This window comes from Schistocerca serialis, chromosome 3 (genome assembly GCF_023864345.2).
Source record: "Schistocerca serialis cubense isolate TAMUIC-IGC-003099 chromosome 3, iqSchSeri2.2, whole genome shotgun sequence".
NCBI lineage: Eukaryota > Metazoa > Arthropoda > Insecta > Orthoptera > Acrididae > Schistocerca > Schistocerca serialis.
The window spans coordinates 378,761,209-378,776,521 of NC_064640.1; the positions used below are offsets into that span (position 1 = coordinate 378,761,209).

Sequence of the window (15,313 nt, forward strand, 5' to 3'; positions counted from 1 at the left end):
GGTCTGATAGTCCATTTGTTAATCAAACGACTGTGGGGAACTGTATCGAACACCTTGTGGAAGTCAAGAAACACGGCATCTTCCTGGGAACCCGTGTCTATGGCCCTCTGAGTCTCGTAGACGAATAGCGCGAGCTGGGTTTCACACGATCGTCTTTTTCAAAACCCATGCTGATTCCTACAGAGTAGTCTCCAGAAAAGTCATTATACTCAAACATAATATATGTTCCAAAATTCTACAACTGATCGACGTTAGAGATATAGACCTATAGTTCTGCACATCTGTTCAACGTCCCTTCTTAAAAACGGGGATGACCTGTGCCCTTTTCCAATCTTTTGAAACGCTACGCTCTTCTAGAGACACGGTGCACCTCTGAAAGAAGGGGGGGGGGGGGCAAGTTCCTTCGCGTACTCTGTGTAAAATCGAACTGGTATCCCATCAGGTCCAGCAGCCTTTCCTCTTTTCAGCGATTTTAATTGTTTTTCTATCCCTCTGTCATATCTTTCGATATCTACCATTTTGAAATCTGTGCGACAATCTAGAGAAGGAACTACAGTGCAGTCCTCCTCTGTGAAACAACTTTGAAAAAAGACATTTAGTATTTCGGCCTTTAGTCTGTCATCCTCTGTTTAGTGCCATTTTGGTCACAGAGTGTCTGGACATTTTGTTGTGATCCATCTACCGCTTTGACATAAGACCAAAATTTCTTAGGATTTTCTGCCAAGGTACTACATAGAACTTTACTTTTGAATTCTTTGAACGCCTCTTGCATAGCCCTCCTCACACTACATTTCATTTCGTGTAATTTTTGTTTGTCTGCAAAGTTTTCGCTATGTTTATGTTTGCTGTGAAGTTCCCTTTGCTTCCGTAGCAGTTTTCTAACTCGGTTGTTGTACCACAGTGGCTCTTTTCCATCTCTTACAATCTTGCTTGGCACATACCCATCTAATGCATATTGTACGATGGTTTTGAACTTTGTCCACTGATCCTCAACACTATCTGTACTTGAGATAAAACTTTTGTGTTGAGCCGTCGAGTACTCTGTAATCTGCTTTGTTTCACTTTTGCTAAACAGAAAAATCTTCCTACGTTTTTTAATATTTCTATTTATGGCTGAAATCACCAATGCTGTAACCGCTTTGTGATCGCTGATTCCCTGTTCCGCATTAACTGTTTCAAATAGTTCGGGTCTGTTTGTCACGAGAAGGTCTAATATGTTATCGCCACTAGTGGATTCTCTGTTTAACTGCTCAAGGTAGTTTTCAGATAATGCACATAAAAAAATTTCACTGGATTCTTTGTCCCTGCCATCCGTTATAAACATTTGAGCCTCTCAGTCTGTATCTGGTAAATTAAAACCTCCACCCAAAACTATAACATGGTCGGGAAATCTACTCGAAATATTTTTCAAATTTTCCTTCAGGTGTTCTGCCACGACAGCTGCTGAGCCAGGGGGCCTATAGAGACATCCAATTACCATGTTTGAGCCTGCTTTAACAGTGACCTTCGCCCAAATTATTTCACATTTCAGATCTCCATCAATTTCCTTCCATACTATTGCACATTTTAGCGCTATAAATATGCCCTCCCTTCATTGTCCAGCCTGTCTCTGCGGTATACATTCCAATCTGAATTTAGAATTTCATTGCTGTTTACATCTGGTTTCAGCCAACTTTGCGTCCCTAGTATTATGTCGGCATTGTGACCGTTTATTAATGAGAGCAGTTCTGGGACCTTTCTATAGACACTCCTGCAGTTTACTTTTACCACTCATTCCCTGTAGTGTTTCGCCTACTGCTACCTTGTCGCGTCTTAGGAGGCGTCTTGTCGGGCCTACGGAGGGAATTCTCTAACCTAAAAAACCCAAATGTGCACTCCACGCGTACTCCGCTACCCTTGTAGCCACTTCCTGCATGTAGGGCATGCCTGACCTATTCAGAGGGACCCTACATTTCTCCACCTGATAGCGGAGGTCGAGAAATTTGCACCCCAGATCTCTGCAGAATCGTCTGAGCCTCTGGTTTAAGCCTTCCACTCGGCTCCAAACCAGAGGACCACGATCGGTTCTGGGAACGACACTACAAATATTTAGCTCTGATTCCATCCTGCAAGCAAGGCTTTCTGCCTTCACCAACTCTGCCAACCGCCTGTATGAAGTGAGGATCATGATACTTTCCTTGAAGTCTTCTGGGATAATACCAGTTTCATGTAGATCATTGATTAAAACATACAGTCCCCATATCCATGTGCTCTAAGTTTTATTCTTCTATTTCATTTATTTATTGTTGCTCCCCCCCCACAACTTTTTAAATTAGTTTACTGTTTGTTAGCTACATCCTCATTTTCAATAATAATCCTTCCCTCCTTAGATCGAATTGAGTTACTGTGTTGTTTCTGTGTTCTTACAGGTTTATGTGCCTTTTGTGTTTCTGCTCTATTCTTTTGTTTTCTTTCTCTCTCTCTTTCTTTCTTTCTTTCTTTCCTTTCCCTGTTAACCAAGTTCCTTAGTTTGTTGCTTTCAGATTTATTTTCCCCTTTGCATTTTTTTCTTTGTTCTATTAATGCTATTATGTGATCACTCACCCATGGTTCCTTGGCTTTGTTTTCTGAGAGACCAATTGTGGCATTTATTGCAGTTATTATTGCCTTTTCCACATTTGCCCAATAGTGGTTTGTTGTTTGACCTACATTGTCATTCAGATGCAACTTCACTGAATTTCTGAAGTTTTCTCTGCTACATGTTGTATTTAATTTATCTATTGCCCACCTCTCAGATTTTTTTTAAAATTTCCATTTTATAGTACATTGTAACTAAGTTGTAGTTATTGCATGCATCAGCTCCAGGATAAAACTTACTTTGTTTGATTCAGTGTCTTTGTCTCTTTCTGGCCATAATATTGTCAGCTTGATAGTGTCTTGTATTCCCTGGTTCCAATCGTATGATATTTTCTTGGATAATTCTGAAATTATGTATTTGTGCTAAAGTCAAAAAGTCATTTATTTGGAGTTCACAATCTTTACTCTCCTGTTGTTTCAGCTTCAGCTTTAAATGTGTCTCATACCACAGCATCCCAGTCACCACATTCTCTCTGTCTTCCACACATTGCAGAACTTTCTGAAGTTGTTCATACACTTCTTTTATTTCATCATCACTATGTCCAGATGTTGGCGTATATACTTTAATGACAGCTAAATTTATTGGTTCTGCCTGCAGTTTAATTGGCGTTGTGGGGGCCTTTTGCCGCAAAGCTATCTTAGCAGTTCTGTACATCCATAGTTCGCACCGGGCATCTGCTAAAGCAGCGAATTTCCCCCTTCACAAGCTACTTCCGTCCCAAGCTGTTGACCCTGCTGTGTGACCATATACCTGCATAATATGGTGGTTGGCTACTGGTAAAGAACAATAGCTCAGTCCATAGGAAGACTTCCGCCGACCTAGCCTCACCCACTCTCCTTCTTATCCTCGCAGCATCAATATCAGTTCCTGCTCTGCGCTCACACTACTATGGACATGCCATGTTGCAACACGTACCTTAAAGTTTTGAGAGACACCCATGCTGCACCGTCTCTACCCCAGCTTCACAGCTGGGCATGTAAATGGTGTTTCGTGCTGCGTCTTCTGCTGGGGATTATTAATTCCAAGCTCTACGTTGGAATATTGTTGTGCTGGTGAAACTTCCGGACGAGAGTATCACCTTGTACAGCATCTGTCTTTTCTACAGCACTGTGTCTAAAGCCCAACCACCACAGTGAGTGACTTTTTTCAGAACTTATGGATTTTGTGACTATTTCATGTGTTTCTTAGTACTTGCTTAGTTGGTAATTAAATGTGTTCCGTGACCATGTGTGAACATTGTTCTTTGGGCGGTGACTACCCTGCTTTGCTCTACTATTTGATAATCAACATATAAGTTAGGTAAGGAAACATTTCTAGACCATTATTTTGTGTCTATACAACATGTACCTACTGATTGTTTTTCTCCATTCCTTGGCAATTGTACATCAACTTCAGTTATTTTATTTTGATCACCTGAGTATATTCAGTTCTTCTCAGTGACTTCCCGTAGAGAGAGAGAGAGAGAGAGAGAGAGAGAGAGAGAGAGAGAGTGAGTGTGTGTGTGTGTGTGTGTGTGTGTGTGTGTTTTTGTACCGTTCCTGGTAGTGAATCTGAAGTTCATTACTGAAGAGACGTTTGTCAACTTTGTTGCCACTTTTGCATTAAAGTCACTACTATCCTATAGTGTGAATTCCTTTGTTGAACAGTTCTTATAAGACCTCGTAAAGATCAGTTGTTTCATCAGGGTGCAAAGTTATTGAGGCATAAAGTTACAATATTTCTAATGGCTATTTTTTACTTATTTTTAATACACTTTGTGCTATTCTGTTCAAAATTACATCAATGATTTCATCTGTAATTTTCATGTTAATTATAAAACCTTTTCTGAGTTCCCACCTTGGTGTCTGCCCCCCCTAGTAAATGACATTATCTGACTGCAGCTTTGTCTGATTATCTTCCTTTCTTTGTACATATGGTAACCCAAGGATATTCCACTTGATATTATTTAGTTACATTTACACTTTCAGTAGCTTATAATGTGCTAAGAGTCATGATATTGTGGTTTTAACCAAACCTCATGTAACAAGGTGCAGCTGGATGTGATCCATTTCACACATTCATTTCTTGAGTTCCCTCAGTCCATTACTTTCGGTATGCTTACTCAATCTGAGATTTCAATATCTCACAAACTTTCATATATCGTTGTGTTAGCAACAACCCTACCCATTGTGCAGTAGCTTTTCGGGCCCGACAGTTTGGTAAGATGCATATCCTATGCTAAAGTTCAGCAGAGCAGAGCTCACAGCAGTTTCAGCCCATCACCCAATTTCTCCTAAATGTTGGAGATTGAAATCCACATGATAAATTCACATACATAACATACGTCAGCAAAGAGTCACCTTGGTATGGTTAGTCAGTGTCAGTCAGCCAGCCACTCGGCTTTCTACTGCAGGAACTAATGTGGTCTGTCTGGAAGGTTGTAGATGCCTACTATCCATACTGTCTGTGGTGCAGATCAGAGACTGTTCCGGTTCTGTTAGCAAACTGAGTCTATGTGAGTCACTGACATGCAGGACTCAGGTGTGAGGGTTTAAGGTGCACAGGATTGGATATGAGGGTAATAGGACTTATTTTACTGCAAAATATGAGTGTACCTTAAACTGGGGTGGAGCATTGTAGCAGTGGTTAAGGGGAATAACAAGGGTAGATTCTAGTATCTATTCCAGACATGTGTAAGTTGAAGTGAATGGAATGCTCTCTTTTTCTGGACAATGTGCTAAAAAGAAGAATTGATAGCATGTTGAACTGCTGCATATACTGTAAGAAGATACATGCCAACCTGTTCTTACACACAGACAGCCAGCATCTCCCCTTCTACCATAACGGCTCTTCTACAACAGATGGATCAAGGAGTTCTGGAGAACATCAGTCGTGTATACAGAAGACACCTACCAAGTAAACTAATCAAAGACGAGGTAGAATTTGATGTAATTTCTGTATTGAAATCGGTAAACAACAAAGATGTGATTTTTATTGTTGCATCTTCTTGGCATCAAGTTACTGAACTATTGATTCTGAAGTTTTGGAAAACAGTATGGCCTGTTATTTGTGATTCCACTGCTGGAATATATGAAATTGTCAACCCCTCTCAATTCCTGCAAGTGTTAACAAAAATTCCTAGTTGTTTGGATGTAGATGATTGTGGGTAGATGCCTGGTTCCAGAATGACAGTGATGCTTTTTCTGTTAGTGCCAAATTAAAAGATTTGTATGTTGTATTACATGTTAGAGTTTTTGCATTTAGTACCATATTTCTGGATTATCTGGATTTTTGGTGACCCGGATTATATCTGCTCCCTCCTTGTTTGGATAAACGAGGTTCTTGTGTATTGGAGCAGGTCTTTATAAAAATGGTTATGGAGAGTGGGTTGTGAGATGTGGAGCAGCCAGACCACAGTCTGGCATGTGAGATAGATATGGTTCCTGTGTTTGAAGGAAACAATGAAAATACAATGTAACTGGTCAGTTTGCTAGTGGTGATGAGAGAAGAAAGTGACCTCTCAATATGTTGGCGAAAATACATGTTTAAAATAGGTAAAGTAGGTAGGTGCAAAATGTCGTTTGAAACCATTCTGAATGCATTCTCAGAAAATTATTTTGAACAGATTAGAAAGAAAACAAAAAGAAAAATCTTAAACACAATTATCAGAAGCATTATGACATGGATCAGAAGCATAGAGAGTTAAATCACAAATAGTAAAAAGATTGATGGCAATGGAATGGACTTTTTGAGGCGGTCCGCAGGGATATGTAGCCAAGAAAGAAACAGAAATGAAGTCATCAGGAAGAAAATGGACATTACAAAGGCAGTTGCGGATTTTATAGAAGTAAAACAACTGTTATGGTATGGAAATACAAAAAGGATGAAGGCTGTCAAAAAAAGAGGTTACCACAGAGAATTATGGAATGGGAATCACCAGGAAGAAAGAAATGAGGGAGATTGCTGACCACACAGATTCAAAGAATTCGGACCTCTATCAGGAGAAGAAATATTGAAGAAAATTTATGGACAGATAGACAAAAATGGAAGATGAAAATCAAATTTGATGTGTAATCTTGGGGTATGGAAAAATATAAAATGTTATATTGTGAAACCAGATAATAATAAAAAGAAAATAGTTAGTATAAATGGTTGCAAAAACATGCTTGACCTCTTAGCAACGAATAATCCTGAACAAATAGGGAGCATCATGATGGGTACAGGAATTAGTAGCTACAAGGTGGTTGTAGCAAGACATGAATACTGTAACATACGAACCCATCAAAAATAAATGCAATATACAACTATTTAAAAAACAGGTTGTGTAAACCCTGGCAAAACCAGGAGATCCAGGGAAAATCTGGGATTTTTTTTCATCCAGTAGAAAACTAGGAAAAACCCAGGAATCTCTTAAAATTCCTGGAATTTTTCATTGTTATGTTTTCAATTAAATTTTTGTAATTTTAACTGGTAGGAGCTGATACCCTAATAAAGAATTTTACTTTAGTTTGCTACTGCAGAATAATACTGCAGCAGTTAAACATAAAAAGAGAGAAAAACACCAATATAAAACTTAAGTTGCAAACAAAATGAGCTATTTAAAACAGCAAAACACACTGCACACACATCAGTCCGTCGACAGCAAAATGCGTCAAATGCTTTAAGATGAAGACTATGTAATACTTCATAACAGCCAGCTACTTTCAGTGAGCGTGAAGTCATAACTATTTAAATTAGGTTCGTCCGAGCATTTGCCAGCAAGCTCATGTGCATGCATAGAGCTGAAGTTGCGTATGAGCTGCGCCTTCTCCCACTTTTCACTATTTGGAGTGTGGCTGCTAGATTACAAGCGGTAGGTGCAAGCAGCCAAGTGATAACCAGAAAAAATTTTCTGGCATGCCCAAGCTGTCAGATTCGCGCATGCACATGGCAGTCAGAGTTGTAGTGGTTAGCAGTCTCCACATGACCCAAGTTTTGTGATTTTGCTGTTCCCTCTTCACTTACAGCTCTCATGTGAAATGAAAACAAAATAGATTTCTGTGACTTCAAGCTATCAAATTAATTAAAATACATTCACATAACTATGGAAGACTAAAATATGTTATTAGTTTCAGTTTTCTTTTTTTTTTTTTTTTTATTTTAGTGCCACATTATTGGCAGTTGAAAATTAATTGCTTTGCAGAACAATGAAGTTATTTTTGTCACTTTGCTAAAGAAATTTTGCTTTATTAATCTTTTCCACACAGGTAGTCAGTTTATTTGAAACGAAGTGTTTCATTCCACACTATTAACTAGTTTTAACTGTTCGCTAAATGAGATAATACAGTAACGGTACTCCAAGACTTCCCGAAAACTACATTGAAAAGCCTTAGCAGAATTTTATATATCTGCCTTCCATGAAACACAATGTTTTTGTACCACGAGACGTGTTTCAATACTTATCTGGTACCTACTGTATGCCTGACATTATGCCTTAATTTGTGTTGTTTATGTCTTAAAGTTACAGCATGTCATTCTTCACTAAATTATAGACTGGCAGCACACCATGTTTTATCATTGTAACTCTCCACCAGCTTTTTTATTTACTCCTGGAGTAGAATATAAAGTGCCAATTATACAATTTCTTGGTTTCACAAGTAACCATGTTAATTTACATACAGTATGAAGAAGTCTTGAAAAGCTTATTGTTCTTAGTTCTGGCGTATACAGATAACTTCTTCTTTTTCTTCTGTTTTCCATGAAATTAATATTTCTTCTTACTAGCTTTTTGCAGTGCTGTGTGGATGTAAAATTGTTTGGAAATTTTAAATAACAGTATTGCTGAGTATGAATAAAAAAAAGTCTCTGTTAAAGTCACCAATAGAGTTGTAGATTCTAGTTCTGAAACAAATACTGTGCCAAGGAATCCTCTCTAATTTTATGTTCCTTATCTGGATAGGATGTGATAAAACAATTGTTGTAAGTACAGTAACTTTGCACATGGTCACATGATGCCCCACTATGCGGAATTCCAAACAGAAATGCAACGAAAGGTGTATGAGCAGAGTAAACACCAAGCACGAGCTTCCTACGTCACCATAGCTGCACATGTGCAGTAATATCTGTCTTCTAGTGCTCTGTGGCAACTGCTCATACCAACCTATTTCTAACAGGTTGCAAGAGAATGTTGCCAATATTGGTTTAAGAAGCATTACTTTCAAAGTAAATTTCCTGTCAAACAAGATGAATTATGTTACGTGTGAGAATGAGTGATGAATTTCTTAAATTGCAGAGCATTTGTCTCTCATTTAAAACTTTACACTTCGAGGACCATCCACTCAGAAAAATTTCAGGTCCAGAAGACCAGACATTTATGTCGTCATTTAAAATTTTACTGGCACATTTGTGTTTGATACATCTTAAAGGATAACACACGCAAAAAAGGACCAATGTTATATGTAAAAGGTTGGCTTTTCTTGTAGCTGTACTAGATGTATATTAATTTAAACCATGAACTTTTCCTATTTGTGTGTTTGCACTACCTAAACAAAATGTTGCTATTGGCTGACTATATCACGGTACTCTGAATATCTGCTGTCATTTGCTGGTGAGCTATGATTGGCTACAAAAGCACATCGCAATCTTGCTGTCAGCACTCCAGAAACTAACATGCTGTGTTTGGTGGAATTCATATTTATACGAGGGCAGTTCAATAAGTAATGCAACACATTTTTTTTCTCGGCCAATTTTGGTTGAAAAAACCGGAAATTTCTTGTGGAATATTTTCAAACATTCCCGCTTCGTCTCATATAGTTTCATTGACTTCCGACAAGTGGCAGCGCTGTACGGAGCTGTTAAAATGGCGTCTGTAACGGATGTGCGTTGCAAACAACGGGCAGTGATAGAGTTTCTTTTGGCGGAAAACCAGGGCGCTTGCAGAATGTCTACGGTGATCTGGCAGTGGACAAAAGCACGGTGAGTCGTTGGGCAAAGCGTGTGTCATCATCGCCGCAAGGTCAAGCAAGACTGTCTGATCTCCCGCGTGCGGGCCGGCCGTGCACAGCTGTGACTCCTGCAATGGAGGAGCGTGCGAACACACTCGTTCGAGATGATCGACGGATCACCATCAAACAACTCAGTGCTCAACTTGACATCTCTGTTGGTAGTGCTGTCACAATTGTTCACCAGTTGGGATATTCAAAGGTTTGTTCCCGCTGGGTCCCTCGTTGTCTAACCGAACACCATAAAGAGCAAAGGAGAACCATCTGTGCGGAATTGCTTGCTCGTCATGTGGCTGAGGGTGACAATTTCTTGTCAAAGATTGTTACAGGCGATGAAACATGGGTTCATCACTTCGAACCTGAAACAAAACGGCAATCAATGGAGTGGCGCCACACCCACTCCCCTACCAAGAAAAAGTTTAAAGCCATACCCTCGGCCGGTAAAGTCATGGTTACAGTCTTCTGGGACGCTGAAGGGGTTATTCTGTTCGATGTCCTTCCCCATGGTCAAATGATCAACTCTGAAGTGTATTGTGCTACTCTTCAGAAATTGAAGAAGCGACTTCAGCCTGTTCGTAGGCACAAAAATCTGAACGAACTTCTCCTTCTTCATGACAACGCAAGACCTCACACAAGTCTTCGCACCCGATAGGAGCTCACAAAACTTCAGTGGACTGTTCTTCCTCATGCACCCTACAGCCCCGATCTCGCACCGTCGGATTTCCATATGTTTGGCCCAATGAAGGACGCAATCTGTGGGAGGCACTACGCGGATGATGAAGAAGTTATTGATGCAGTACGACGTTGGCTCCGACATCGACCAGTGGAATGGTACCGTGCAGGCATACAGGCCCTCATTTCAAGGTGGCGTAAGGCCGTAGCATTGAATGGAGATTACGTTGAAAAATAGTGTTGTGTAGCTTAAAGATTGGGGAATAACCTGGTGTATTTCAATGCTGAATAAAACAACCCCTGTTTCAGAAAAAAAATGTGTTGCATTACTTATTGAACTGCCCTCGTACTTTCATAATATGAAACCATGCAGAGTATGTGTTGCCGCAAATCAAAGATCTTCCCAAAAAGTATTAGTTTTTTTTGCTGGATTGCGTTTCCCAAAGTGCCGGGAAGGTCTATGCCAGTGTATAAAGCTTTATCATTCAAAGAGTTGATAAGTTTTACAGTTCCAAGGGAAAGTACACTGTCACTTAACGTGGTGAAAGTGTATTTTCATGCAGGGAAGTGTGTATTTTTGACTGGGAAATCTGGGAATTTTTTTCCTTTGTCCACGTATACACCTTGAACAAAGCAGATAAAAATTCACTTGAGATCCTCGTAAGAAATAGTCTCCACTCCTTCCAATCTCAATATGTAATTGTAGACTAGATGTGGTTTACATCAAAGAGATAGTATCGACGGCTATTGAGAGAGACATACCAAATAAATTAATAAGAGATGTTACTGATCCCACGTGGTACACTAAACAGGTCAGAACACTGTTACAGAAGCAACAAAAAAAGCACATCAGATTAAAAAGAACGCAAAACCCTCAAAATTGGTGAATTTTTACAGAAGCTCGAAGTATAGCACAAGCTTCAATGCGAGATGCTTTTAATACTTTCCACTGTGAAACTTTGTCTCAAAATCTTGCAGAAAATCCAAAGAGGTTCTGATTGTATGTAAATTACACAACACCTTCACTGCACAATAACAGTGGTGAGGTTACTAATGACATGCCACTAAAGCAGAATTACCAAAGTAGACAGAGTAAATATTCCAGAATTCGAACTAAGAACAACTGCCAACATGAATAACTTAGAAGTGTGCAAAGCAGCTTAAATCACTTCATAAAGACAAGGCCTCTGATCCTCATTGTATATCAGCCAGGTTCGATTGAAAGTATGCTGATGCAACAGCTCCATAGTTAGCAATTGCTTGTTGAAAGATCCATACCTAAAGACTGGAAAATTGCACAAGTCACACCAATACCCAAGAATGAAAATAGGAGTAATCTCCTAAATTATAGACCCATATAACTAATCTTGATTTGCAGTAGGAGTTTCTAACATATACTGTGTTCAAACATTGTTACTTATCTCAAACAAAATGATTTGTTGACAAACAGCCAACACACATTCAGCAAATATTGTTCTGGTGAAACACAACTAGCTCTTTATTGTCATGAAGTAATGAGTGCTATTGACAGGGGACATCAAATTGATTCCATGGTTTTAGATTTCTAGAAGGGTTTCGACACAGTACCTCAAAAGCCACTTCTAATCAAATTGTATGCCAGTGCACTATCATCTCAGTTGTGCAACTGGATTTGTGATTTCCTGTCAGAAAGGTCACAGTTCATAGTAATTGATGGAAAGTCATTGAGTAAAACAGAAGTAACATCTGCCATTCCCCAATGAAGTGTTATATCCCCTCTGCTGTTCCTGATCTACATAAATGATTTAGGGGATAATCTGAGTATCACTCTTCACTGGTTTGCAGATGATGCTGTCATTATAAAGTCATCAGATGATCAAAAAAGATTGCAAAACGATATAGACAAGATATCTCTGTTGTGCAAAGAGTGGCAATTGACTCTAGATAATGAAAAGTGTGAAGTTATTCACATGAGTGCCAAACGGAATTTGCTAAATTTCAGTTACATGATAACTCACACAAATATAAAGACTGTTAATTCAAGTAAATATTTATGGATTACAATGAATAACATAAGTTGAAACATTCACATAGATAATGTTGTGGATAAAGCAAACGAACACTGAGAAAGTGCAACAGGTCTACTAAAGAACCTGCTACACTAGACTTCTACATCCTCTTCTGGAACATTGCTGTGCAGTGTGGGCTCCACATCAGATAGGTTAGACAGAGGACGTCAAAAAATTTCAAAGAAGGGAATTTGTTCTGTACTGTCATGAAATGGGGGAGAGAGCACCACAGATATGATATGTGAATTGGTGTGGCAATCATTAAAACAAAGATGTTTTTAGTTGCAGCAGTATCTTCTCATGAAATTTTGGTCACCAACTTTCTCCTCAGAGAGTGAAAATATTTTGATGGCACCCACCAACATAGCAAGGAATGATGATCATAATGAAATAAGGAAAATCAGAGCTCTTACAGAAGTGTTTGTTTTACCCGTGCACTGTTTGAGAATGAAACGGTAGGGAAGTAGCTTGAAGGTGGTTAGATTAACCCTCTACCAAGCACTTATTTGAAAATTGCAGAGTAATGATGTAGATGTAGATGCACAAATTTATGTGTCATAGAGCAATTCATTAGTGTTGTAAAGTATGAAATTGAAACTAGTTTGACAAGAAGATATTAAGGTGCTTCTGATGAATCGTCTGAACTTGCTTTCTGTTACTTTTTTCATTTTAGTGTCCTCTAAATCAGAACACACATGGATCTCGGCCAGCCAGTCCTGGACATATGGATCCAATTCTCGTGGAAATGGTTCGACGCCGTGTGCGGCGTGTTCAGAAGGCACGCTTATACTTGTTACGTCAACCTGGACCTAACACCTTCTCTGTTGGTGGTGATTCCCCTGAACATAAGTTTCGTGTTGTAATTGGACCACAGGTATCTAACATAAATATTTATTTATTATCTGGTTCAGTATAAGAACAAGGAAAAAAGTTCTCAGACTGACAGTGAAAGGCTATGTTTTTCGGGGGGGGAATGTAATTTTTGTTTTACTTAGCCCCATTTTAGGGGTATGAAGTTCATTCAGTGCTTTTATGAAAGCTCATCAAACACTCATATACACCTACAATAACCTCTCCATTGGACTCAAAATGTTTTTCACCTATTATTTCCATGTATATGGGAATTTGTAGAAATTAGAGGCTGCCAGATCTGGTGATCAAGAGGATGTTTCAACTGTTAGTAAGTCACATATTTCACTTTTCTTATTTGCAAAGCATCATAACAGGCATGTGTGTTGTCTTGATGCATTTTTTTCTAATCCAGGTTCTTTTCACATTTTTTTCTTTTCAGTTTGTGCAGAAGTTTGCAAGTATTTTTAAGTTATTATTTTATCCTTTGCAAGGCAGTCAACAACAAGACTCCCTTTTGCATCCGAGACAGTGCTTTGTATAATCTTCCTTGTAGGTAAAATTGTTCAGGCTTTTATTTGACGTACATTATTGCACAACACATATCAGTGTAACAAAAACGAAGTTTTGTTGATGTCAGGCCTATCTCTGTTTCAGACTGGGAACTTTTCACATTGCTGTTTTTACTGTAACTTACCCAACAAATATCAAAATTTAAGTAAGCAGGCGATAAACTGGCTAATTTTATTGCATGTTTGATTTTTTTGATACATTATTGAGTATACTTGTCAAAGATTAAATCATTATTTGTTGAAATTTCTTCAAGTATATTACTTCATAGAGGTGTTGCATTTTTATTTTTTATTTTTTTTGTTAAATAAGGCCAGTTTTTGAACAAATTATGATGTATACTACCTAATTTGAATGTTGTTCTTTTATAGACATGCAGCTGCAACAGAGGTCCCCACTGTTTGCATCTTCTTTTCGTTATGCGTAGGGTGTTCCAGGTTCCAGAAAATGACCCCAGACTTTTTGCAAAGGAATTAAAGAATTTTGAGGTATTCTAAAATATTAATTTAATTGAGAAATCTCTCTCTCTCTCTCTCTCTCTCTCTCTCTCTCTCTCTCTCACACCCCGCCCCCCCCCCTCCCCCCAATTGCCTCATCTTTTCCGCCTCCACCTCTTTCTTTTTTTCATTATCAACTTCCATTTCCTCTTGCTGTCTAGACATTTATCAGATTTTCAGTTGTAAATAAGCATTTACTCCATGTAACATTACGGTTATTAATCTATTACCAACATTAGTTATCTCTGAGTACATTCAAATGAGGTCCCCCTTTTTTTAAATATGCACTAGTGGCATTTCATTTTTGGGTGAGTTAAATAATTGAGATGCCTTTTGCCACTGCAAGCAGATTACAGCTACAAGTTAAAATGTTCTGGCTCATCTGCATGAAAATGTAAAGTAGTCATCAACTCATCAACTTGGTATGAATATTAGACATGGTCTTGTTGGAGATTATACCCTCCCTATGACATGAGAACTAACTCAACCAGCTGTTATAGTAAGACATATAGTTTCATATGGAATCTGAAACATAGCACAACTTGGCAAATGCGTTGCCTTAATATGGGTGCAGGATATTCTTTATACCAGATTATGCAACAACTTTAATATGACGAGAGTATTCTCTTAATGGTTCATGGATGTGGCTGCTTGATACTGAGAGTTTACTGAAGAATACAAGGAGTTCCTTTGCCTTTGTGCGATGTCACAGTTGTGTAATTCACTCGTCTTTTATGTATAAAATTCCAACTGGCATTAGTTACAGTTTGCTCCTGATCATGATGATGGAGGATGCCATCAGAAGCTTGAATTTTCTAAGAAAATGTTATCCGGCTCAGTTTGTAGTGATTTTTGTGGACATGTTGAGTCCTTTTGAGGTTTTTGAGGGGAGTAATGCTCACTGCGGCTGTGATGTTATCAATAAAGCCACACATGTACCCCATGTTATTCTAAATGGGAGCACCTCAGAAAGCTCTGTTGGCTGGGTATGGGTTAAGCGAGCACGGGTTTTCCGAGCTGGGAATTGGTGAATATTACCAGTCCTCTGTAACCATAAGCTTTGGTATGCTTCTTCCACCACAGGGTGGCATAGCGGTGGAA

General features: G+C 38.8%; 1 protein-coding gene across 1 annotated transcript in view; it reads left to right on the plus strand.

The window, feature by feature from the left end:
- Window positions 1-15,313, plus strand: part of LOC126470880 (mitogen-activated protein kinase kinase kinase 1-like) — a 177,329-nt gene that overhangs the window by 89,639 nt on the left and 72,377 nt on the right. Inside the window, exons 10-11 of the mRNA XM_050098902.1 lie at window positions 12,970-13,170; window positions 14,087-14,203. Of these exons, the coding sequence (XP_049954859.1) occupies window positions 12,970-13,170; window positions 14,087-14,203 (318 nt within the window). The remainder of the gene's footprint in view (window positions 1-12,969; window positions 13,171-14,086; window positions 14,204-15,313) is intronic.